This window comes from Physella acuta, unplaced genomic scaffold (genome assembly GCF_028476545.2).
Source record: "Physella acuta isolate Inbredline_101_S28 unplaced genomic scaffold, ASM2847654v3 ptg001528l, whole genome shotgun sequence".
Classification (NCBI taxonomy): Eukaryota; Metazoa; Mollusca; class Gastropoda; family Physidae; genus Physella; species Physella acuta.
The window spans coordinates 15,807-43,722 of record NW_026733043.1 but is presented as its reverse complement, the minus strand read 5'-3'; the positions used below and the strand labels follow the sequence as shown (position 1 = coordinate 43,722).

The window sequence follows — 27,916 nt, the reverse complement described above, 5'->3', positions numbered from 1 at the left end:
GCTAATTAAGCCAAGCTTTGATTTGCTGACTGAATTAACATTAACTCCATGACAATCATTGTGTGTTCGACCTGAACTTTGTCAGGGAATAAAGGTCAAGGTCACTCGTGTAAAGTGATGAGAACCACTGATATGCCCAGCTACAAGTTTGTCAGGGAATAAAGGTCAAGGTCACTGGTGTAAAGTGTCGAGAACCACTGATAGAGTGACGTCACTTTGAACAAATTCAATTTCGAACCTTACGGTCCATGGGGGCAGGTGGAGTAGAGTGCCAAGGTCGACTGAATTGGACAGCTACAACAAAAGTATCTAGCCTGTACGTGGACATATATCTTGACATTTTAGTCTTGGGATATTTCGACATTTAAGTCTTGGGGATATTTCGACATTTTAGTCTTGGGGATATTTCGACATTTTAGTCATGGGATATTTCGACATGTTAGTCATGGGATATTTCGACATTTTATTCTTGGGATATTTCGACATTTTAGTCTTGGGATATTTCGACATTTTGGTCTTGGGATATTTCGACATTTTAGTCATGGGATATTTCGACATTTTAGTCTTGGGATATTTCGCATTTTAATCTTGGGGATATTTCGACATTTTAGTCTTGGGGATATTTCGACATTTTTGTCATGGGATATTTCGACATGTTAGTCTTGGGATATTTCGACATTTTAGTCTTGGGGATATTTCGACATTTTAGTCTTGGGGATATTTCGACATTTTAGTCATGTGATATTTCGACATGTTAGTCTTGGGATATTTCGACATTTTAGTCATGGGATATTTCGACATTTTAGTCTTGGGATATTTCGACATTTTAGTCTTGGGGATATTTCGACATTTTAGTCTTGGGGATATTTCGACATGTTAGTCTTGGGATATTTCGACATTTTAGTCTTGGGGATATTTCGACATTTTAGTCATGGGATATTTCGACATTTTAGTCTTGGGATATTTTGACATTTTAGTCTTGGGATATTTCGACATTTTATTCTTGGGATATTTCGACATTTTAGTCTTGGGATATTTCGACATTTTAGTCTTGGGATATTTCGACATTTTAGTCATGGGATATTTCGACATTTTAGTCTTGGGATATTTCGCATTTTAATCTTGGGGATATTTCGACATTTTAGTCTTGGGGATATTTCGACATTTTTGTCATGGGATATTTCGACATGTTAGTCTTGGGATATTTCGACATTTTAGTCTTGGGGATATTTCGACATTTTAGTCTTGGGGATATTTCGACATTTTAGTCATGTGATATTTCGACATGTTAGTCTTGGGATATTTCGACATTTTAGTCATGGGATATTTCGACATTTTAGTCTTGGGATATTTCGACATTTTAGTCTTGGGGATATTTCGACATTTTAGTCTTGGGGATATTTCGACATGTTAGTCTTGGGATATTTCGACATTTTAGTCTTGGGGATATTTCGACATTTTAGTCATGGGATATTTCGACATTTTAGTCTTGGGATATTTCGACATTTTAGTCTTGGGATATTTCGACATTTTAGTCATGGGATATTTCGACATTTTAGTCTTGGGATATTTCGACATTTTAGTCTTGGGGATATTTCGACATTTTAGTCTTGGGGATATTTCGACATGTTAGTCTTGGGATATTTCGACATTTTAGTCTTGGGGATATTTCGACATTTTAGTCATGGGATATTTCGACATTTTAGTCTTGGGGATATTTCGACATTTTAGTCTTGGGATATTTCGACATTTTAGTCTTGGGATATTTCGACATTTTAGTCTTGGGATATTTCGACATTTTAGTCTTGGGAAATTTCGACATTTTAGTCTTGGGATATTTCGACATTTTAGTCTTGGGATATTTCGACATTTGTGCGTGAGAAACATGGCTCGGTGTTATTTTATCTTGAAATTCTCGTTCTACCAATTATTTCCCCAGAAATGAAATTTCCTTCATACCTTGTCAGTGTGTATATATATATATATATATATATATATATATATATATATATATATATATATATATATATATATGGTCCTGTGATAGTTTTACTTTTATGCATAAATTGAGAGAATTTTTAAAATTATTTGACCATATATTTAATGTCCTAGCCAATGAAAGGGACGTAATGAGACACCAACTCAAGCAATTTATTTATATCACAATGTTTACAAGGCTGGAATCAAGTCAATAAATCATCATTTGTGGTCCGTTATGTAAATACTCAAGTTTAAAAAATCATTTTTGAAATAAAAGATTTATTTTTGTGTTGTTTTTAAATACATTTTATAACACGCACAAAAATTGGAGAAATATAAACAGACTAAGGAAAATAACAGTGGAATCTATAGAAAAATTTTAGTTGTAGAATTGCGTGCTGGTAATATTTACTTTGATCTTTTTATATCGGTGTGTGTTAAAATCATTTAATTACACATTTGCATTTTCAGTTTAAGGTTGGTATTTATTTCTTGTTTATATTTAGACGTTTTGTATTAGATCTATGTATAAGTAAACCATCTTAAATGAATGAAAGCAGGCTACAAGTAAGAAAGAAATATTACTACTGTAAATCTGTATCAGCCATCACAAGCCGATGATGAAAACTGTAATACTAAAGCGAACACACAACTGACGCTATAAATTACGTGTCTGAGGTGAAAAAAAAGAGAAAAAAAAAGGTGTGTGTTAAAATAAATATGCCTCTAGGACATTAATTACCTGTACTATTAATATTGAAACAATCATATACATAACTTATTTTTATTCGACACGAACAATCACATGTACGATTCAGTAATGACACGTAAGAATTAAGCCGTTGAAAATATTTTTTAGCGAAATATGCTGAGAGCTTGATCTAATATAACTTTCTGGCTTGAATTCCACATCACGTGACCTATTTTTTTTAAACCCCAAATAGGCGGGAGGGGGTCTTCACACCTTGATATCGATTCCAAAAGGACAACTGGGTCTGATTGCAACAGTTTTCTGGGATCTGGCACAAATAGATGGAGCTCACGCATAGATCTCTATGATCAGCGACTGGTAGACAAGTTGTGTTTACTTTTTAATATGGTCGCAAAATATAAAAAATATGCTACATAATTATACAAACCTCCCAGTGTAATAAGAGGAAATGTTGCCAAAAATATACAATTATTCATTTTGTTCTGGATTCTGTTTTTTTTTTTTTTTTTTTGCTTGTTGCTATAATTATTTGTTTTATTACTATTTTTATAACGTTGTGTGTTTTCGTTTAGTTTAAAATTCTGATTTTTCATTACTATTTTTTCTGGAGCAAACCCAAACAAAACAAACAGCTATCGAATGTTTCAGCTGACCCCCCCCCCCCCCCCCACCGAGTCCAGTGTGCACGCTGTGCATAAATTTAAGGGGGAAAATAAGAGTTCGATACGGCAATAAAAATCTGTTGAAAACTTCTGTTGTCACAACAGTGAGTTAGTGTTGGCCTGGATTCATATTAGAAAGATTGTTGTTTGAGTCTATGTCTGTGGATGATAAGGAAGCTATGGCTGTTGTTTGAATCTATGGCTGTAGATGTGAAGGTAGCTATGGCTGTTGTTTGAATTTATGGCTGTGGATGATAAGGAAGCTATGGCTGTTGTTTTAATATATGGATGTAGATGTGAAGGTAGCTATGGCTGTTGTTTGAGTCTATGGCTGTAGATGTGAAGGTAGCTATGGCTGTTGTTTGAGTCTATGGCTGTAGATGTGAAGGTAGCTATGGCTGTTGTTTGAGTCTATTGCTGTAGATGACAACGTATGGCTGTGGATAATAACGTAATATCTGTTGTTTGAATCTATGACTGTAAATGATAATGTAGCTATGACTGTGACGTAAATGTAGTTTGACGTGAGTGTTGTTTTTCATATGTGGTTGTAGTTCTTGGGGTAGCTGTAAATGCTGTTTTACTATTTGACTGTATAAGAGAAAGTGGATATGACTGTTGTTATACTATTTGACTGTATAAGAGCAAGTGGATATGACTGTTGTTTTACTATTTGACTGTATAAGAGCAAGTGGATATGACTGTTGTTTTACTATTTGACTGTGTAAGAGAAAGTGGATATGACTGTTGTTTTACTATTTGACTGGATAAGAGAAAGTGGCTATGACTGACCCGGACAGACCGGACAATGTGCATAATACACATCTGCGTCCATGTGACGTAACACCTGTTGCTATGGGCAACGTTTCATCGTGTTTACTAAGCTGCGTTCTACCGAGGCTAGCGGAGCGCAAAAACAACATGGGGATTCGAGTCATGAATCAACGGGAGCCGGCGTTCTGGTGAATGTCATTTGTCATGCATGACATTTAGTGGGGGGGCATTGTGTAGTAGGTGTGTGGTAGTTGTCATTTCTCATACATGATATTTCGAAAGCAGTGTGTGGTAGATGAGTGGTGGGTGTCACTTGTCATCATTCATACATGATATGTTGGGGGAAAGTGTGTGGTAGTTGGTCATCCCTCGTACACAACATTGTGTGGTAGTTGTGTTCTAAGTGTGTACACAACACTGTGTGGTATTTGTGTTCTAAGTGTGTACACAACATTGTGTGCTAGTTGTGTTCTCAGTGTGCAATGGCTGTTGTGATCTGTTGTATGTGTGTGCTATTGAACGTGAGTGGCTTGTGTATGATGTTTCCGTTCGCTCATATTGTGGATTCGTTGAACTAAAATCAAGTGCATTGAAGTAATGTCACCACCCCTAATACCTTTAATACAGTGACATGACTTCATAAGTCATCATCGGCTTGTATAAAAACTCAAATTACTCTGACTTCCAGACGGTTATACAAACATCACTTCATGTACAACGTAAACTCATCACAAACTCGATATAGGAACTAAGGGGCGGGATCAGTGACACAATCACCAAACACAGTTGACTTCATCCACTAAACAAGCTCCAATACATCACACACACGCAGGGATTCTATCAGTCCACAGTCATGGCTGGTACTCTCGTTTCTTAGTCTTTAAAATGGTATCGCTGGCGGATCAATGTCCGTTCATTAAGGTGAGATATTTTTTACCATATGATAGTATAACATTATAGCGTGCCGTCAATAGTCAAGGCGCAACTGGCAGGTAAAGTAGAGTTTGTTTCAATGACCTAGGCATATACAGGTATAGCCCAGAGGTCCTAGTTTTCGTTAACGTTAGTCAGGTACCGTTGAGAGCTGGGTATGCTCAGGGATATCTTCCTGGCTCGAGTCCTATCATATGTATGGATGGGAGCTGGATGTTCCCAAAAGACACTTCCCGAATGTCATTTTTCCGAATGCCGTTTGACTGAACATTTTATTAGAATCAAAACGTCCATTGCGGCATTTGTCCCGTTCTGACATGTGCCCTTCCGTAAAACAGACTTCGTGCAAACGTATTTCGTGGATTTGACATAAACCCATATATATATATATATATATATATATATATATATATATATATATATATATATATATATATATATATATATATATGTATATATATGTATATATATATATATATATATATATATATATATATATATATATATATATATATATATATATATATATATATATATATATATATATATATATATATATATATGTATATATATATATATATATATATATGCATGTATATATTACCCTGTCATGTAATCGAGTAGTTCTATCTGTGACCGTGTCTACACTTGAATGATTTTTAAACTGATTTACTCACGTGACATATCCTAGCCGGAGAGCTCAGCCCAGCTCATCATGGCTTGTCTGCGACCCTTGCTGCGCCACTAGAACACAATCCACCTTACACGTGTGTCGCTGCACCTCGAGACACAGACACTCCTCACGACACACCACCTCGTACAGTGCACGTCAGGATGTTGAACTCCTATATAAATCAACTCAGTTCACGACTAATCACGGAGTTTTTTGTTTTGTTTTTTTTTAAGAAAATTATCTCCCTTTGTTCCTTTTTTCTCCCTTGCAGTAATTGATCCCAAAAGAAAGTAATCAAGTTCTGTCTCCAGGACAACGCCTTACGTTAACGACAATCACACTTACCACGTTACAACTAGGTGCTAATACACAGGGAGCTACGTCAGAATGGCGGATGAGATTTTTAATTGATTCTTTTTATCCACGGAAATGTTTAGTTTTTTTTGTTTTCTTTTTTGTTGTTTTTTTTTGTTTTTTGTTGTACGAAAATACAAAACGTTTTTACCTTAGAATCGCGAAAAGATTAATAAGAGAGGGTTAGTCAATCTATGATTAATGTTAACACACAAATATTTTTGTTTAAATTCTTTACAATTCTTGAAGATAAACTCCAATAGCTTGCAAATAAATGCATTTTATACATTTCAATTTGGTCTAATGTTGACACTGGTTTAAAAACGTAAAGCTGTTTTAATACAAATAAATTTTGTTTTAAAACAATTTTTAAAAGTAATACATTTTTTACACATTTTTAATGTTAAAATATTATATTTTATTGATTATAACTGATTTATTTTTCGCGTGTTTTGTTTTATATTTAAAACCGCGACACGTTTTTAATTTTTACTAACCTTTAACCTATCTAATTATAGCACGGACCTCGCCTACAACAACAATAACACTCTGGTCACGTGATGTATGATCATGTACTCCGACACTCCCAAGTCACGTGACGATCAAAGAAAACAGAATAAAAACGTCCAGAATTCCAAATTCAAGTTGTGTTCGTCCGGATTCATTGAGAGAATATCCACACCAGCAGCCGACTTTCCAATTGGCTGGCAGCATTTAGCGCCAACAGGAAGCTGGCAGGACCTGTGGCTGCTGGGCCGGATACGACAGGGCTGGAAGTGTCACATGGACAAAGATGGATGGCGCGTGGTGTGGGGGGGGGGGGGTCAATGTGGTGGATTTGGTCAAGGTAGAAGAAGCTGGGTTGTAGGGAGAGCGAGAATTTCAATTAATTACTTGCTTGCGACAGATGGGGGAGGAGTGTGGTCAAACTGTAGATCAAATGTTTACATAGTGTGTTGGTAGGAGTGTGTGGTAGAAGTGTGTGATATAAGTGTGTGGTAGAAGTGTGTGGTAGAGGTGTGTGGTAGATGTGTGTGGTAGAAGTGTGTGGTAGAAGTGTGTGGTAGAAGTGTGTGGTAGAGGTGTGTGGTAGATGTGTGTGGTAGAAGTGTGTGGTAGAGGTGTGTGGTAGAGGTGTGTGGTAGAAGTGTGTGGTAGAGGTGTGTGGTAGAGGTGTGTGGTAGATGTGTGTGGTAGAAGTGTGTGGTAGAGGTGTGTGGTAGAAGTGTGTGGTAGAGGTGTGTGGTAGAAGTGTGTGGTAGAGGTGTGTGGTAGAGGTGTGTGGTAGAAGTGTGTGGTAGAAGTGTGTGGTAGAAGTGTGTGGTAGAGGTGTGTGGTAGAAGTGTGTGGTAGATGTGTGTGGTAGAAGTGTGTGGTAGAAGTGTGTGGTAGAGGTGTGTGGTAGAGGTGTGTGGTAGATGTGTGTGGTAGAAGTGTGTGGTAGAAGTGTGTGGTAAAGGTGTGTGGTAGAAGTGTGTGGTAGAGGTGGGTGGTAGAGGTGGGTGGTAGTGGTGGGTGGTAGAGGTGTGTGGTAGATGTGTGTGGTAGAAGTGTGTGGTAGAGGTGTGTGGTAGATGTGTGTGGTAGAAGTGTGTGGTAGAAGTGTGTGGTAGATGTGCGTGGTAGAAGTGTGTGGTAGATGTGTGTGGTAGAAGTATGTGGTAGAGGTGTGTGGTAGATGTGTGTGGTAAAAGTGTGTGCTAGATGTGCGCGCTAGAGCTGTGAGGTGGAGTAGTGTTGTAATAGTGTGTGGTGGAATTGTGTGGTATAAATTTGAGGTAGGTGTGTGCGGTGGCAATGTGCGTTAGCGATACATTAACCTCATACCTTCCATTACACATTTACCATTTTAGTCGGTATCCATTTCCCATCTCAATTTTAACTTGATGAAATTGAAACTATTTTTATCCGTACACAGCAAGGGAGTCAACTCCCCGAGATTTGATTTTGTTTAAAGCCGATTTATTTATTTTTTACATTCGTCATCTTGTAATTACCAAATGGAAATCCGCAATTATTTAAAGCCGGTTTGAAAAACGTGTTCAGTCAGAGATGGTTTGTCACCTCGCTTTCACGACGGGAATCACGTGACCTCAGTAACGTAATGGAATCTCGGCATGTGTTAATGGGTATTGGGGGGCCGTTACGTGAATTTGTCACACCAGTAAATATCCGGACCCCGAGCCTTGGTTAGTGCCAGCCGGCAGACGACCGATCGATGGCACTGGGGGAGGGGGAGGGAGTGAGGTGAGGGTGGTGAGGTGAGAGAGGGTGGAAGGAATACCAGGGAGCGAGTGAGGATCGGAATGAAAGAGGGAGGGAGGGGATATTTCCGGATGCGCAAATGACCTAATAAGAGACAAGTTAAAAGGGAGACAATTCGAGTGAATTTAATGTTCTTTTAATTTCGATTTATGTGGATGGGGTAGGGATTGCAAGTCAATTATTTTTTTTCAAACTTGGACATGACGTCAAAGTGACGTAGACGCGGATTAAACTTAATGGAGCATAAACTACTTTAGGGTAATGTTTATTGACATCATGGGACTACTAGTAATGTACAGACGAACCCATTTTTTTTCAATCACTAGAGTCTCCTCCTATATTATAGAAACACGTCTGTTTGCCAGTGATCCTATTTAAACAATCCATTCTATTTTATACGGTGTACGATTTTCTTTTTTTCAGGACAAGTCATTCTTCCCCCCTCTCCCCCCCCCCCCTCTCCCCTCCCCCCCCCCCCCCCCACCGACTAGAAACACCGACCACCAAGACAGGATGTGTGTGTTGATCAACCTTACCGCACCGACAGATCAGATGTTAGCGGCCAGTGGTCAGCCGATGACGTAGATTGTGTTACATTCTAAAAATAGCATAATCCCCGGGGGGATGACATTTAGGGCTATCTGCCGCCATTCATGGGACGTATGCCAACCTCGAACTTTCAGTTTAAACATTGACAGAGGGTAGTCTAGGATCATTATGATCATATATATATATATATATATATATATATATATATATATATATATATATATATATATATATATATACGCTTTTCAGCATTCTTATGACAAGTCACTTGGCGATAGCGAATGCTGCACCTTCTAGCCCTCCACACCGCCACACACACACACACACACACAAACTAAATAAACACAGAGACACAGACCCCTCCCCCCCCCCCCGAGTGGCCCCCAGCCCTTATTCAGTTTGTAACCTAACGCCATACAACGCCAAAAGACGAAACCAAGTTTTGCAACAAATGAGGGAAGCCATTGTTGCTGTAACTAAACTAATGAGGGCTGAAGAAATTGTATTGCTAACTGTATTTGTCTGTTCCAAAATGGCTCTCCACCCAGGTCATCATTTGTCAGTTATATACTATATATATATATATATATATATATATATATATATATATATATATATACATAATGTTCCACTGTCATGAGTTTTATTTCAACTTCTCAGCTACAACCAAATCACATGAAATGTATGACAAGAAACCAGAACCCAACAGTACCAAATTCATTCCGGTTGTTTTATGTTTGTTTTGGGTTTTTTTCGTTGAAAGAAACAGTGACGATCGATTCCTTCAACTTCCGTCACATAATTGGCCAGATCCTTGGTGGGATTTTCTAAACAAAAGTTGTTTTGTTTTACTTTTCAGTGCATGTGGTTCAGTCTGGCTTCTTTATTCATTCTTTTTTTTTAGTCGTGTCCTCTCAGTCGAGTGATTCCATCTACACTAGATAAGTTTCTGGTAGAGGGCGTGGCTTCTTCTTCTTCTTCTTCTTCGTTCTTAATTATTAGTGTTGAAGTGGATCGAGATTTATCTGCCAGTGGGTTTTGTTGGAGACTTTGTTCGAATGTATCAACCATGAGCTTTATGCCGACTCGACCACGCCTCCAACACAATTAAGCGTTACGTGTCAACTGGTTATGCGCCATTGAGGCCATTGACACCGATTTCAGCCTGCTTTTCTTTTTGGATTTGCTTCCATAGCCTTTGTCCAACCAAGAACAAACTACAAGGCATCAGTTGTTTGATTTTGGAGTTGTCTCTCCTAGAAGAGTGGCTGTCCCACAGCTAACGAGCCTCATCTGCCCGAGGGTTCGAACTCGAGACTTTTCGGTTTAGCAACCATGAGCTTTACCGACTCGACCACGCCGACACCTGAGGGCGTGGCTTACATGCGCAGGCTGGAGGCATCCATTCATGGTTGTGTTAAATATAGTATAAGATCATTCCTGCAATTTCCACTAATCTTACGCAACAAAGGATGGACACTATATATATTGGTACCAGATTTTTTTTAAAAACTACAAATAATATATTGATGAATCTCAACACCTTTTATTATTAAACGCTGTAGCATCCATAGTTAGGTCTACGTTTTTTTTTTTTAATTTATGAAAATTAACTATTTTACAAAAAAAATTAAAAGTAATATTTTTAAAGTATTAATTTTTTTCAGTTAAAAAATATTTGCTACTTTGAAATGTGTGCTTTGATTAACGCTGGGGATAAGCTGACATTCTGAAAGTCTGGGTTTTGAAGTATTTCACATTCTGAAAGCGGAAATCTTGACCCTGAAGTAACTTCACATTCAGAAAGCGGTTAGCCCTGAAGTAATTTCACATTCAGAAAGCGGAAATCTTGGCCCTGAAGTAATTTCGCAATCAGAAAGCGAAAATGTTGGCCCTGAAGTAATTTCACATTCAGAAAGCGGAAGTCTTGGTCCTGAAGTAATTTCACATTCAGAAAGCGGAAATTTTGACCCTGAAGTAATTTCACATTCAGAAACCGGAAATTTTGACCCTGAAATAATTTCACATTCAGAAAGCGGAAATTCCCGATTTAAAATATTCTCACCTTCTAAATTTGGCCCTGGAGATTTCAGCCAAATCAGCTCTTCAGCCTAGGGGTTACGTACTGTATGTGTCGACAAATTTGATTTGTCGGCCAGACCGGAAGTCGATAATAGAGACAGACGGCCATCTTTAAAATGCATGAGAGCCGTTTTGTTTTTGAAAAGTTGGGGAGAGAAAAATCGATTGCTGGGAGCTTGTAGTTGACTTTGGCAAAGCAAATAGGATCACGTTATATGTCGAGTTAGTAATAAAAGATGGTAGATCGTGTATAGATTGCGTTACATGTGAACTGGTGTGGTTACATTAGGGTTATTGGATCGTTAGATTATCAATAGTGTTAAGTGCTAAGGACATTAGATTATTAAGGGGTCGTCCATAAATGATGTCACACTCGTAGGGAAAGGAAGTCCGCAATTTTGTGACGGTTTGTGATAAGGGGAGTTCAGATGGTGTGACGTCACACTTTTGCATATAAAAAAGTTATGTTAGAAAACGAATTTTAGCCGTTATTTCGCGTTTTAGAAAACTGTTTTAATCAATTTTAATAGGAATCGATTAAAATACTCTATGTTGACAGAGTTCAGACAAGATTTTGGAAAAATATCGCATTTTAAGAAAAATTCAACTGCATTTTTAAGGGGGGTTAAGGGCGGAGATGAGATGTCATTTTAGGGGGGGGGGGGTGAGTTCTGTGTGACGGAGGGAAGGGGGGGGGAGGTAAAAACCGTCCAGAAAAGCGTGACGTCATTTATGAATGACCCCCTAACAGTGTTAAGCCCTAAGACCATATGGTTTCTAAAGCGGGTGAAGTAGGGTTCATCTGTTTCCTTTGATCATAAAAGGTATTGGGTGATCAGCACTAGCGGCTAATAGTTCTAGAACCGTTGATTTAAATTGTTCGAGTCGAACTTTAGTATGCTGTATAGTTCTGCATTTGAGCTAAATTCCTTCTTCTTCTTCGTTCTTAATTTTAGTGTTGGAAGGAATACCTTCCAACACAATTCAGTATACGTGTCAACTGCTTATGCGCCATTAATTAAGGCCATTGACTCCGATTTCAGCCTGCTTTTCTATTTGGATTTGCTTCCATAACCTTGTCTAACCAAAAACAAACTACTAGACTGGCTCTCCCCAACAAACGACGAGCCTCATCTTCCCGATGGTTCGAACTCGAGACTTTTCGTTTAGCAACCATGAGCTTTACCGACTCGACCACCCTTAAATTCCAAATTCGATGAATATTCAACTTAACAACGAAGTTTTGTTTTGGTTTTTTCTTTTGCCTGCGCTTAGCTCTTTCAATACCCGTTTTTAATCGGTCTCCTATTCTTGTGATTGTGTTCTTGTTTTGTTTTGTTTTTGTTTGTTTAATTTTTGTTTGTTGGTAGGCCTATGTTTTTTTTTTTTTTTTTTTTGTACATACGCGAGGGTTTTATTTTACACTCGCTAAATGCACGCATTAAATTATTAAATTAAAACGCTTTTTTTTAATTTTGTCGCAATTTAAAATTTTATTCGTTGAATGTGTACACAAAATACACACATGCAAGACAATACAGCTCACCAATGTTTATTATTTACATTCGTACGTGAAGTTTTCAATTTTACAAACATATTTTTTTTTTAAATTAAGACATAGAACATTGAAATCAATAAAAGTTGTAATGTAACAATTTTTTTAACTGGTTAATTATGTGCACCACTGGAGGGCTGGGTAGGGAAATTGTGATTGTATTCATTAATAATTTCAAGCGAGGAAACCCACCTGCGCCCGAAGGCTTCACGTTGAAGTTATTTGATTACTTCCCTTACATGCGTGCTTGTTTCTATCACACAGATGATCGTCTTATGGCACTTACGGATCTTTTTTTGAAGCCCCCCCCCCCTCCCCCATAGTCACATGTATTTACTACATGCGTCTCCTACCTCCTAAACATTAAATCACAAAAAAAAATCCGTTCAACCCCCTCCCCCTCCCACTCTACTTACATTCTTAAAATAAACATAATTTCAAAGAAACAGAACGTGTTTTTCCTTATTTTTATTTTTAAAAAAGAAATTAGAAAGTTAAGTACGTAACTTTGCCGCCCCCCCTCCCCCCCCCCCCCCCCTGTCACAAAAATGTCACAATCGTTTGCCTTTTACACTGGTAGTAAACAAAATTTAAATTATAATTGGTCGAAAATGTTGGGTCGCAGTTTACTATTGGTTATTGGCCTTGAGTTGATGTACATTGAAACAAGGGACAGGATACCATCCCAATCTGTAGTGTGCATCTCTTCTTTAAGTATCACAGAAAACACCCCGCATCAATTACTGCAAGGCACAAAGTTGTGATAATATATCTGTAAAATAACTGTGTATCAAATGTCTTCTTCGTTCTTAATTGTATAATATTGTAGGTGATGTCAACATGTTATGCACCGTATAGACCCCTGACACTGACTTACGTCTGCTTTTCTTTCTGGATTTGCTTCCACATTCTGTGCCCACCTAAGAGAAATCTTCAAGGCAGTGGGGTTTTTACTTTTTTTTTTTTTTTTTTTTACTGGGGTTAGAACTCGGGACTTCGGGAGTTTGTAATCATTAGCACCCCTAGCCCCCATTTAAGATGTCTAACTACTCAGAAAATTATCAGTACATTCAAATGACTAGATAATACATGTACAGAGATTAAAGGCTTTCAGCTGGGTTCAATGGAACAATGGAAATAACGAAAATATTGAAAGTTTAATCCTAATGGGTAGGAACTAGCACAAGAAAGATGTTACTGTTAGGAACTGTTGGAGACACTAGCACAAGAAAGATGTATAGGAGATCTAGTCGATGCATGTCTAATTCTAGAAAATTTCATCAAATCAATCTTCACCCATTCCCCCCGACCCCCCCCCCCCCCCATCCACTGCCCTAACACTGTGTCACACAAACACTATTAATCAGGGTAATTAGGGCTACATCCTTGTCGGCACCTCAGTTTGTGTTTTGATTGATGCACGTGTGAAGTAATTGATCGTGGATGGAAAGAAAACAAAGTAACCTGCTAGAGAAAACAAAAACCTGTATTATTCTGTGGCCTCAAAGAGTATCGAACCAGACTCCAGGCTTTTTTTTTTTACCTCACATTTTATCTTCACATTCAAGCTGCCATGAAATAGGGCCTACAGCATACAATAAAAATTCACACCAGAATAATAGTTAATAATAGTTTCGACAAAGGAGCCATCGTTTGAAAATACACAAAAAAATCGTCATTTTGTTATAAATTATAATCTAACAAAATATTATATATGGTCTTTGAAGCAGAAGTGAGATGAGAAATGTAGTCAGTGATGGACTTAGGGCGTCATGTGTCTCCTACGTCATAGATTCTACCTCCGGCGGCTACTCAATGACAGTTCTCTTAAACTGGGGGTGACGGGTTGCTGTTGTTGACGTGGTTATACGTATGCTCTGGGTCTGCTGATAAAGATAAAAAAAATATTATTAACACCCTTCGTATGTCATCAATGTAGATTAAAGTAAAGCGATTTGTCATTTTTCGTATGTAAGGCCTAACAATCCATAGCGCAGATGAAGTAGACTTTACATGTTTTTTTTACCTCGGCATTCGAAGGGATGGTGTGGTCAGCCGCCTGTACTTTCCCTAACTTAAGTCAGGTGCTCATTAGAGCTGGGTGTATAGTCAATTAAATTTTTTTTTAAAAACTCTTTTTTCCAAAGAACTTCTGCCAATATTAGTCTAAGGGGTCTCACATGAACGATGTCACAGCCCTGTGACAATGTGTGACACAGTCCAGTGACGATGTGTGACACAGTCCTGTGACAATGTGTGAAACAATCCAGTGACGATGTATGACACAGTCCTGTGACGATGTGTGACACAGTCCTGGGACGATGTGTGATACAGTCACGTGACGATGTATGACACAGTCCTGTGACGATGTGTGACACAGTCATTTGACGATGTGTGACACAGTCCTGTGATGATGTGTGACACAGTCATTTGACGATGTGTGACACAGTCCTGTGATGATGTGTGACACAGTCCTGTGACGATGTGTGACACAGTCCTGTGACGATGTGTGACACAGTCCTGTGACGATGTGTAACACAGTCATGTGACGATGTGTGACGGGGTTTCACTTCAGTCAAGATCAAAAGTGTTTTTGTCTTTAGTTTCCCACTCAATTTCTACTAGACATGATGTGTAATTGAATGACGTACCTTTGGTCAGCTGGTGTGTGATTAAATGACGTACCTTAGGCCAGCTAATGTCTGATTGAATGACGTACCTTTGGTCAGCTGATGTGATTGAATGACGTACCTTAGGTCAGCTGATGTGTGATTGAATGACGTACCTTAGGTCAGCTAATGTGTGATTGAATGACGTACCTTAGGTTAGCTGATGTGTGCTTAAATGACGTACGTTAGGTTAGCTGATGTGTGATTGAATGACGTACCTTAGGTCACCTGATGTGTGATTGAATGACGTACCTTAGGTTAGCTGATGTGTGATTGAATGACGTACCTTAGGTCAGCTGATGTGTGATTGAATGACGTACCTTTGGTCAGGGGTCCTCACGTTCCAAACGGACCAGCCCCACGTTTTGGAGATCCAAAAGCACTGAGTGCTAGAGCCTGCAACTCTTTGGTTCTCTGTTGCTTCATTTCCTCGCGATGTTGGACTGCAATAAGAAAAGTTACATTAACAGAGTTATATTCGTCTCATCTTTATATGTGGACTTACAAATAAAAAGAGCTACCGTTACAGTTATATAGTCTCATCACTATAAGTGGACCAACAATAAGAAGTGTTACAGTAACAGAGTTACATAGTCGTATCACTATAAGTAGACAGCAATAAGTAGGCTACAGTAACCGAGTTATATAGTCTCATTATTATGAGCGGGACCAACAAAAAAAGGGTTACGGTAAATATAGTCACATACGTCATTATTAGGACTAAACTAAAACCAAAAGATGGAACGGCGTGGTCGGATGGTAGATCGCTCGACCGCTAACCCGAGAGTCTCGAGTTCGAATTCCGGACTCGAGACTTTACCTGAGTCCATTCAGCTCTAAAGGGTACCTGAATTATGTTGGGGAAAGTAGGGGCAGCCTAGTGCTCAAAACACTAACCATTTATACAGGTATTATCATGACGACTGGAGTAGATCACGACAGGAACAGTATTGTTATTCAATAAACCTCTATCTGACCATTTAGACTGAACATAACAAATTTGTCAGAGAGGGTGGGAGGGGTATTCAGAGTTTTTGACCAAACTACATAAAGGCGACCAACTTAAGATTTAAAACTTAAAATATGTGGGTGGAGGAGGGAGTTGGGTTCTATGTGACGTACAGGTCTATATATTTCTCCAAGACAGCAATTGATTTGTGAACCGAGTTATCTTTAATACTAAATTTTTAAAAATACATTTATTCTTTAGTAACTTGGGTTTGCTTTTTTTTTTCTATTTAAATGTATAACTTATATTTCAACATGGTACAAAATTATTAGATTTTTTTTTTACTTATATTTAAGACGAGGTGCAAATTATGCAAATGTTTAACAGAAATTTCAACAAATTGACACGAATTTATTTAACTTAATTTAAGAAGTAAGAGATGCAAATTATAGGATTGGGAAAAAAAGAAAAGAAATAATTTGCCAATTTTCACATTTAAACTGCGTTGTTAATCAATTAAGTTGTCAAACAGAATCAGTGAATTGGATACCCTGAATTTCTAGAGATTTACCGTAATTGGCCTGGATCGATGAAGTAGTTATTTCAATAAAGAAAATCAATTGATTAGATCGATGAGAAAATTTGTGTGAGAAATGTGTTGGTGGCTTGAAACGTTTGTGCTGGGGCGTTGACTGAGGCACGGGAGGGAGGGGTCAGTTTAGTTCGGGCGGGGGTTGTGACATGCTGGTTAGTGGAAGGGGGGGGGGGGTAGTTTAGTTCGGGCGGGGGTTGTGGCAGGGGTTGTAACATGCTGGTTAGTACAAGGGGGAGGGAGGGGTCAGTTTAGTTCAGTCGGGGGTTGTGACATGCTGGTTAGTACAAGGGAGAGGCAGGGGTCAGTTTAGTTCAGTCGGGGGTTGTGACATGCTGGTTAGTGGAAGGGGGGGGGGGGGGTAGTTTAGTTCGGGCGGGGGTTGTGGCAGGGGTTGTAACATGCTGGTTAGTACAAGGGGGAGGGAGGGGTCAGTTTAGTTCAGTCGGGGGTTGTGACATGCTGGTTAGTACAAGGGAGAGGCAGGGGTCAGTTTAGTTCAGTCGGGGGTTGTGACATGCTGGTTAGTGGAAGGGGGGGGGGGGTCATTGCTGGTTCAGGGGTTGCTGCCAGGGATTGTGGCCAGAGTTTGTTTTATGATTGTATCTCCCCCATGAGCACGTCTATTGCACCCTCTCCTCCCTCGGACGAAATAGAAACAAATATATACTTTTTAAAGAAAACATACTACAACCAGTGTCCGCCACCTCCCACCCCCCCCCCGGGATTTTTAAGTGCCCCCACCTACAGGATGTGTCAAGTTATCGTCCCGTCCCCCCCCCTCCCACCTTGGATAAAAATCCTGAAAGAAACCCTGGCAAGTTGTTACTTCGGGGGATACTTGTCCCTATGAGAGGAAACTTGTCATTGTGAATACAACAAAACTCTGGCCCTATGAGTGATATTTGTTAAGAAAAGCATAAAGTTTCTTATCGAAATTGAAGTGCCAGTGAGCGAACAAAATTCACATCTCTACTGATACTTGTCAGCCACAGTAAAATGAAACAGTCACTTCAGCTTGACACACGCCTCAACCAATCAGAGCTCAGGTACCGCTCACGTGTCACTGAATGTCACAACTCATAAAATGTTGGGTTTTTTTTCTTTTAAAGGTTTCGGTTGTTGGGCGGAGATTAAAGAAAGGAAATGACGTTTTGGGCTACTGCTCGTAAACAATCGGTGCTTTTAATCTGTTCAGTTGTGTGTTGTTGTTTTAGTTTTACTGTTGTTTTTGTTTTACTGTTATTGTTTTAGTTTTATTGTTGTTGTTTGTGCTTTACTATTGTTGTTTTCTACCATAATATGCGCTAGATGCTTTCAAACAAACTACGATGCCACAGAAAATAGTGTTACTGTTTACCGGAGGGGTGAGGATGAGAGGGGGAAATTTGTTTAAATATATTTGTTTTTGGGTTTTTTGTTAAAAATTTCAAACCATGGGATAATGAACATACAGAGTTTCTTCCAGGCATCTCTTCGGGGGGACTTTGATATTACATAACTGTGTAATCTTATTCATCACCATGTAAAGTTACCTAGAACACCACCCTCATAGTACGTAGTTTACTCAAACTTTACTTCTATGGACATTTTTCAAACCAGTTTAAATACAGCGATTGTTTATTTCAGTTGTTTTTTGTTGGGTTTTTTTTTTTTGGTAAACATCTTGTACAGTGGGACCTTGTACACTACTCGTGCTAAACCTACTTTGTGGTGTGGCCCTGAGGTTAAGTGGACTGCATCGAATGTGGTTTTGACATTTTGCCGTAGGTTTTGGTGAAGTTTACTGGACCTATCAGGGTTAATCGCCTTGTTAGGGTTAAGGTTCCTGTAACCCTGACAATAAGGATGCTGGTAAACTTGAGCCAGCTTATGATGTATACAATGTAAAGTGACCCCCATACAAACACACACCCCACACACACACACACCCTCCCACCTCGGGGTAGTGACACGTCGAAATGAGAACCTGTTGTGTGACGTAATAAAAGTGTGGATATTTAAAGAACTCAGTGAAAGAGATCCTTTATGAACTCTTGGTGATACTGACCCCCCCCCCCCCAGGTGCACCCCTATTGAAGTAACATCAACCGCTGAAGAAACCGAACCCGAGTTCTTGTAGATCCCATGTTAACCCCTTAATAATGACCCCTGATAAAAACAGTCAGTAAATAAATCGGACCCCTTGTTCGGACTTTTACCATTGACCCCTATTGAAACGGGTCCGGGTTGGAATAGACACCCTGTTACCCTTGTTTTTATTGAAACTTTTTCTATACTCTAATTAAACATTTGCTTCACTCCCACCTCCTACACAATAAACACCAAACACTACTCCACCTACAGATGGCATCCAAGTGACCTCAGTATAAAAAGGTTCCCACTCCCTCCGTCTCCTAGCAACCAATACACCTACACTGTGTATTCCTACGCCCAACCAATCACTGAGTGCAATCACATCTCTACATAATTTAAGGCCAACTACGTACATCGAGTGTGTAACTTTAAACCCATGGTTCGCCCACCTACGGCGCCTAAGGGACAGAACCCACCAGTCTGCCACTTACAAGAATTATCTTTCCATCGCTGGCCGTGATTACTATTTACCGCGATCTTTCATTAATTAGCTGATTAAAGTTTGATGATTCCTGTGTCTCCGGTTATTGTCAATTTGAATATGTATGAGATGTGGTGTGTTTTATCATCTAGCTATGCAACAATCAAAATTACAAACAAAATACAGTGTATCTATAGTTCTCAGGGATACGGTTTTAAAAATAGCTTTAAGAAAATATCCATAATTTTTTAAGGTTGAAAAATGTTAAGAAAAATAGCAGCATTTTTTGTTTTGTTATAAAAATGAACTATAGAGCACAAAGTAAACTTAGTTAAAAGATATAATTGCTCTTTTATTTCTTAACAAGGAGAAATCGGGAGGTGGAGATGCGGTTGGTATGGCACATGAGGAGTTGGGGTTGTTATGGAACAGGAGGCAGAGTTACTTCCAGACATGGTATTTATATAGAAAACGTATACTTTTACTAGTGTCCGGGCACCCCCCTCCCCCCGGAAAATTTACCCCCCCCCCCCAAAAAAAAAATTAAGTGCCCCCCCCCCCTCCGGATAAAAAAAGCCTGGAAAAAACACTGTGGTACTGGGGGAAATGGGGTTGGTATTGCATTGAAGGAGATAGGGTTTGTATGGTACAGGATGAGATGGGGTTTGTATGGTACAGGAGGAGATGGGGTTGGTATGGTACAGGATGAGATGGGGTTGGTTGAGGTGGGGTTGGTATGGTACAGGAGGAGATGGGGTTGGTTGAGGTGGGGTTGGTATGGTACAGGAGGAGATGGGGTTGGTATGGCACAGGAGGAGATGGGGTTGGATATCATATGTGACGAAAAGTTCAGCATTACGGTAATTCTCGTCAGACGAAACATGCGCTCTTGACGAAAGAAACACCGAAAGCCTTTTATTTTGAATTCGTGTCACTACGCCAATAATCCCGTCACTGTTGTAGTTACCGTGTTACTCCGCCACAAAAAATAAACCCCCCAAAAAAATTGTCCAATAAATAACAACGCAGCTATCAAGTCATGGGAACCTAAAGCGCCAGTATTGATCACCTCCCTAGTCCGTGTAGCAGAACAGGTAATGCAAAAGTTGAGTAGATGGTTGTAAATAAATAAACGTGGGCTCGACACTACATGGACGAGAAATACGAAGACATGGGTAGGCGACAGGGATACTAAATCTAAGGCCTTTTATCTCATGTAGGCGCCTGTAAAAAGGTGAACGATGTTTAAGTGTACGCTGCTATCTATAATAAATGAAGCTTTTGTGATTTGATAGAATGTTTACAGAAAGCGTAGGATTTAGAGTGTTTTTATTTTTGTCTGTTTTAAATGTCAGACAAAACAAAAGAAGTATCGGGAAGAGAGTTTTAATTTGACTTGTGCGATACTTTCAGAGTTTCAATCCTGCAGGAGCGATACTTGAAGCGTTTTAATCTGATTGAAGCGATACTGACTTTTAAATATGTTATGTTAATAAAAATGAACTAGTAGATCTCATGTAAACTAATGAAATCAAATTTTAAATACAATATGAATATCGTAGCCTAATAAATTTATAATTTTATGAATATTCAAATTGGTTTTCTTGTTTATGACGAACAGATGTTTATTTTTATTCATTTTAATATTCTAAAATCTTCGAGTATAGTTTAAAGCTATAGTAGGGTCAGACTTAGCATCTTTCTTATTATAAATCAAATACAATATTTAGCCTTAGACTTGTGAACGACAAACTCTACTGACTTTCGACCAAATACAAACATGGGAGGCAGTCAATCTTCAAGACTCACTTCAACACAGACACACCCCAAGAGTGTTTGGAGTTTGGATCATGTGACATCACGTGACCTTTGACCTACCCGAGAGCGAGACCATCTGAATGCCCCAACCGATGGACCAGAACCATCCGACCAGCATGAAGGTGACGGTGAAAAGTTGAGCCAAACCGACCATGCAGTTGGCACACAGCGTGGTAAAAATCTGGTCACTTTTGTTGGAGATTCTCGCCTGTCCGCAGCACAGTATAGACAAGCCACTCAACGCCGTGCCTGTGTGATCAGACGGATCAAGAAATAAATGTTTTATTTATTTGCACATTTTTTTTAACTATAAGGAGTAGTTACAGTCTGCTATGAGATATTAATATTTTTGGCACAACCGGGTTTCCATAGAAATTTGTATAACATATTTATATAATTTATATAACATTTATATACCCCCCCCCCCCCATATCTCTCTCTTACCTCACCCACACATACCACAAATAGTCCATAAATCACAACATTGTAGAGAAAACCGCATGTTAAATATGCACCATCATCCTCATCATCTTTTACCGTTCGTGCCAAAGACACATGGGGCAGATGAACTTGAGTTCAATAGGGCTGGTAAGTAGGTCACCAACCAGTTCTAAGGCTCAATAAAACCTGCATGAGCCATAGAACTGGTTGGTGACCTTCTTACCAGCCCTATTACCTCGGCAGATATGGGGATAAAGTGGTCAGCACTACACACAATCGCCCTAGTTTCCCTAACGTGAGTCAGGTACCCATCAGAGCTGGGTGGACTCAGGTACATCCTACAGACTGGAGCCTGGAATCCGAACTCGAGACTTTCTGAATGGCAGTTTTGTATGTATGTTTGTATTTGTGTGTATTTATATATATATATATATATATATATATATATATATATATATATATATATATATATATATATATATGGATATATATTAAAGGACTTAAGGACCTTACCAGAGCCTGGAAGAACTATATTTAGAAACAAGCAAATGATGGCTAGGCTGAGGGGAAGGTAGGGGATGGCGTTCATGATGAAATTCTCGTCGTTCGTCAAAACTGATTTGGGCTTTTCCTCCGCGAACGGCTGCACGGCCGTGGTGGCGTTCCGTATCCGGTAGTCGACGGACTTCCTGGACGCCGAGTCGAGAGAGTGACGCGCGGAGTCTCTGCGGGAGGACATGGAGAAGTTGTCCTCGTCCAGCGTATGCTCACGGGGCGATAGCCCGGGCACCTTGAGGGAGCTCATGCTCTGTGTCTTGTGCGCCGCCTTGCCGAATTTGGACCCCGCGCTGCCGAAACTCGTTTCCGGCGAGGGCGACCTTGAGAGGCCGTGAACCGGAAGTGAGGTGTTGGAGCTGGAGAGGGTTTTGTCTTTGAGCTTGCGTTTGATGTTGGCTAGTACGACGTTGCCGACGCTGCTCTGGACGTCCGACGTCGTCTCGTCTACGACGGTCAACGTCGTTGTTTCCTCCGTCTCCCCTTGCTTGGTTTCGGACTTTGAATCCTTGGGTTTTGAGTTGGGGTCAGTCCCCTTCTCTACCGTAGTCCCAGCCTTTTCTTCCTGCTCTGTCGTGATGACGATTCCATTCACAGACCGGGCGGTGGGAGGGGTAGTCGTTGCCGCGGCCGGTACATATTTTGAACCTGTTTTCTCGCTTGACTTAGTCGAGGGAGAACTTGTCTTTCCCCCGAACCACTTTCTGACACTTGCTAATTTTTTCTCGGCGGGTTTTGTTTTTGTTGTCGGCTGTTCGGCTTGTTTTTGTGGTTTGCTTTTTTCTTTTCCTTTCGTCGCATTTTTCGTCTTTTCTTGTTCTATTCTGACCAAACTTGGTGAGTCTAAATTACCATTGGGCAAATTTCCATTTGTTTTAGGGACAGTTTCCTCACCGTCCTGTTTAGATAAACTTCTCGCTAACACTTTCAAAGCGATCCCGTTTTCTTTGTTTATCGTTGTCTCTTTTTCTTGTTGTGAGTTTTTCGTCTCCCCTTCTTTGTTTGATAGAGTTGCTTCCGCTTCTTTCTTAGTAATGTCTGTTTTTTCAATAGGTGTGTTCTGTTCTTGGTCTACTTTCTTATTTTTTGTGTCTCTTTTCAGTATATTGAAGATTCCCTTCTGCTGAACAGCGCTTGTACCTTTTGAACCAACAACATTTTTTTCATCGACTTTTTCATCATGTTTTTTATTGGGTTTTGCGTTAAGTTTTTCATCGGGTTTTGTATGCACGTCCACAGTGTTTGCCTGTGCTGTGTGTGTCAAGTCTTGCTCTGTTGATTTTGTATGTTGTCCACCTTCTAACTCAGCAACCACTTCAACATTATTGATGTTGCCAGATGTATTATCTTCTTTAAGAAGCAATGTTTCACCACTGTCTTTATCTGCCTGTGACAATTCACCATCCATCTTTTCGTTTCTTGTTCCTGTCGATGTTTTATCTTGCGTAAGATTTTGTTTTTCCTCCTTCTCATCTTTCCTCGAAACCGGGTCCAAAATCTGACCTTTAACCTTTTTGTTGCGACCGGATTTTTCATGAAGCTCGCCTGCTCCCTTCTCGCCGCCATCTTTCTTCTGTGTCTTGCTGTGTTTAACGACCTGAGGCTTACTCCTGCTGCCCTGCGCCGGTTTCCTGGGTGAGACTTTGTGGGTGACCTTCTGGCTGATGGAGTAAGGCCCGTGCATGAGACGGTCGATGGCCTTGGTCTCGCCGTACCCGGGGGTGCCGGGTTTTCTGGGGCTGGTGCCAGGCTTCAGGGCGTAGGTGTACCGAACCCTTTGATTGCTGTACTGGTCGTAGTCGTGCTCTGTGTTCAAGTCGATCATCAGGTTCTCTGGTCTGGCGTCGTCGCGAGTGGAGTGAGTACGGCTAAACAATTTCTCCGGGGTTCCTCGGTCGATGTTCTGGTCGTCTGGTTCACTGACGTCATTGTTTAGATAATACAGATATTTTTTATTCTCTCGGTCGTCTTTGTCGTCTAAATGACGAAATTTCTCATTTTTAGTATCGCCACCTGCTGAATCATGTCGAGAATTCGATTCTTCCGGTTTTTTATTCATGTTTGTTTCGCTATTTGCAACAACCGTTTTCTTGACGTCTAAGCCCACTTCCTGTTCTCCCGATTTACCACTTGTTTTGTCGTTGTTATCCAAAATTTTGGAAGATTTTTCATGTGTTTGGTTTTGTTTTTCAGATTTTTTATCTGGCTGATCTTCCAGCTCCGAGGTTTTTTTAAACATTGCGAAATAAGAACTTTCAACTGAGTCGTCCAGATTTAGCTCACCATTCAGGTTTTCTGTACCAAATTCTAAATTTTTATTTGGCTCATTTTGGCTGTCTCCTGTAGATTGAATGCCGTCTTGCAGCTCTTTGTCTGTCTGGTTGTCTGTCGCTTTGAGACTTAATGTTGACGGAAATAATTCCGAGTTTCTAGAATCTTCTTGGTCTTTTTGTTTCCTGTGTTCAGGGGTCATGTCGCGGTAATGACTTACATCGCCGCTAACGTCTTCTTTATTTTGATTATCGACTTGGTCCTTCTTGTAATCAGTCGTGGTAGTGTTGTTTTCATTTAGATTTTCCCTCGTGGATATTCCGTCGTTGTTTGTTCCAACGGTGTCTTCTTCAAAATCAATATGAATGTCGGATTTTTCATTTTGTTGTAAACTTTGCTTTGTGTCTAAGTTTTCTCCTGTATCAAATCTTGAACCCGAATCAAAATCAATGCCTTGTTCTTCGTTAATTGCCATGCTAGCGTTACGTCCATCGCTGCTCCCATCCGCCTGGAGTTGATGTTCTTTGTACAATGGTGTAAACCCAAGACTGTTTTTATGCCCCGAATCGTCGTAAAAATCGTCTTCTTCTGACTCGTAAGTTTTGGGTTTTGTCTTGCTTTCATCGCTGTAAAACCCGTTGTCTTCATCACTGCGGTGGGCATCTGCTTCAATGCTGTCTTGGTCGTTGTGAGCTTTGATGAACTCTACATCGCTTTTCGTGTGGAGGCTATTGATGTTTTGCAGTGATATTACGTCATCATTTCTTGTGTACCCATGCCCACGAGTTTCGTTTTCGTTATGACTATCATGGAGTGAGTTGTGTTCATCAGCTTTGGTCGATCTGTATGACGCTGTGTCATGTTTTGTTGGGGTAGTCGTATCCTGGTCACGTGTAGGGAAGGTATCACTTTCATTGGACGACGCCAAGTCATATTTCTGGACTTCGATCATCGAGGAATTATCTTTCCTTTTTGTCGGAGTGGCCGGCCCTGTGTCGTCTGGGTTTTCGATAGGGGTTATTGTCCTTTGAGATTGGGGCGAAAGAGTTGACATTCTCTTGCAGAAGTGAGCTGTTCTCTTTCGTGTTCTTAAGCTTTTTCGTAGTTTTCTGTCCACAAAAACAATAAAGATTGCAGTTACAGTAAATTTAAAGGAACATGGTTAAAATTTAATTGCAGTATTATTATGAAGATGTTTTTAACTAACACTTAATTTATTTTTAATACTCCAGATATATGAGAAATTTGAAATGTGTTCGTCGCATTTATTCATATTCTTAGGTAAGGAAATCGTTAAATTCGTCTCTCTCACCATCCACCCTCCTAAACTAATTGCCAACTAGTAGCCCTATTGAAATGTACCCCAGCAACTAAATTAGAACCATTAATGTTTAAGTCGTGAAATAAAGTTGTAATATTGTTATTAATTAAGTCATCGTGTTTATAATTCGGCTACAACTAACTCTAGTGGTGCTTTAACAACCCTCTCGCTATACTATTCTGGCCCTTACAATGAATATTTTTGTACTTTTGTCGCATTCAAATTACACCTAAAATCTAATTGTACCAATTCATAGCTGGATTATGTTAAAAGATTTTGTTCCAAAAAATTGTATATGATTTATAAATTATATATATATATATATATATATATATATATATATATATATATATATATATATATATATATATATATTTAAAATTAATGATGTAGGTTCTTAATAATTATACTGTAAAGAGTTCACCATTAAAGTTAACATTCATTTACAAAGTAATCCTCCTTCATTGTGCTGATAGAATATATGTTTTGTCCAACGTTTAAATCTTGATATGAACATTAACAAAGAGAAACTATTCCAAAATTTTAAAACTATATTTACGAATACATTATGAAGCCAAAATACACTGCCGATAACTCACCAATACACTAATATTTCGTATCACAAAACATTGAACAAATAGTCTCAGAAACTACAGAATTTCATGTTCCCTACTTGGCTAGCTCCTGTGAAGAAGGCCTTCAAATGTCAAATTTAATTATACCATTATTTCGCGTATTCACTAAACCGCTGAGAGATCTTATAGAATTTCAACAAATCGTGTTCTAAAGGTATCTCATAGAATTTCAACAAATCTTTACTAAAGAACTATGTTATAAATTATAAACATCTTTCTTCTCCTTTCTAACAATTCCTTTTCACAATTTTTATAGAACCCCAGTTGAAAAACAAAACAACGCACATTTCTAGTAAAAAGAGATAATCTTTTATTTATTTTTCCTATTTTTTTGTAACAGTTTTGTTTTGTTTTGACTTACCTTTCCTTGGAGACAGAAGATTTTTACAGAACTTCTTCATTGTATCTTACAACAAAAACAACTGAGCAATCCGTGCCCACGGAACGGTAACTCTGAATGCTGCTCTGCTGTTCATTTCTTCTCCAGTAGCTGCAGAGCTTTTTGTTTTTTAGTTGCCTCCCTTCCATTGAGCCAGTTTGTTTTACATTAATATCTGATCGATTCTGATCGCTTATTGATCGCGAGCTGGGACATTCCCAACTTAATAACAGTCCTCGTCGATTATCGATGAAAAAAAAGAGCGTTCTCTTTAAGTTGGTAAAAATCATAGCATTCATTAGGTGCAATTATATTGCTATATTCTGAAATCTAAACAGAAGTTTAGGAAATCGAAATATATGGTAAACAAAAGGCAGTTCTTGTGAGATACGATATATTATTAGAATGATTTCGTTGTTCATTCTATTTATAGCTTGAATGTTGACTAGATACTGCAAATGTTGACTAGATTCTGCTAAATGTTGACTAGATCCTGCTAAATGTTTACTAGCTACTGCTAAATGTTGATTAGCTTGTGCGAAATATTGACTCGATCTTGCTAAATGTTGACCAGCTCTGGCTTGGAGGGGGCTTGGGGGTTTGAGCAGTCTTATTGGAATGGGTCATGCACATTTGGCGTTACTGATATCCGCCTTGTCGCTTGACATTATTTCCCACAGGGGGATGTTACTCTAATCCGCCTCCGTGAGAGAGGAGAGGCTAAGATTAACAATGCTTTAATCAGCTGCGGTGGCAAAACTCGTGGGTTCTGTCAAGTTAGTTACGATGTAATGTTTAATATCAAATACACACTACGTCTAGTAACTACGGAACGCCCACCTTCAACAGTGTCCGAGGCCGTTTTGTTTGGCTAGAATCCCTATCCTTTTCCTGGCCTTAACTTTTATTTGGATCCACCCCCCCCCCCCCTCCCGGCTGTCATCTTTATTCTGAACTTAACGAAGACGGCTAAAAAATATAAGATTATTGTTTACATAAGATTACTGTTCGCATTAAGTAACTCTCTGAGCCGTGTTTTCTTCAGTCGTTCCATGGTTCATTTATATATATATATATATATATATATATATATATATATATATATATATATATATATATATATATATATATATATATATTATATATATATATATATATATATTATATATATATATATATATATATATATA

At 39.1% G+C, this 27,916-nt stretch overlaps 2 protein-coding genes across 2 annotated transcripts in view; both read right to left on the bottom strand.

Annotated features, from left to right (window-relative positions):
* Window positions 1-6,843, bottom strand: part of LOC131928640 (synaptotagmin-14) — a 134,730-nt gene extending 127,887 nt beyond the window's left edge. The window contains exons 1-2 of the mRNA XM_059284715.1: window positions 6,586-6,843; window positions 5,739-6,239 (exon numbers count right to left, since the gene is read on the bottom strand). Of these exons, the coding sequence (XP_059140698.1) occupies window positions 5,739-5,745 (7 nt within the window). The 5' untranslated portion in view covers window positions 5,746-6,239; window positions 6,586-6,843. The remainder of the gene's footprint in view (window positions 1-5,738; window positions 6,240-6,585) is intronic.
* Window positions 6,844-14,151: 7,308 nt separating this feature from the next.
* On the bottom strand, window positions 14,152-26,814 carry LOC131928623 (uncharacterized). The gene is made up of 5 exons (XM_059284693.1): window positions 26,709-26,814; window positions 22,079-25,500; window positions 21,185-21,373; window positions 15,529-15,651; window positions 14,152-14,425 (listed from the first exon to the last, which is right to left on the bottom strand). Exons 2-4 carry the CDS (start codon window positions 25,443-25,445, stop codon window positions 15,545-15,547), a joined length of 3,663 nt encoding a protein of 1,220 aa, XP_059140676.1. The 5' UTR covers window positions 25,446-25,500; window positions 26,709-26,814; the 3' UTR covers window positions 14,152-14,425; window positions 15,529-15,544.
* Between the last annotated feature and the right edge of the window lie 1,102 nt (window positions 26,815-27,916).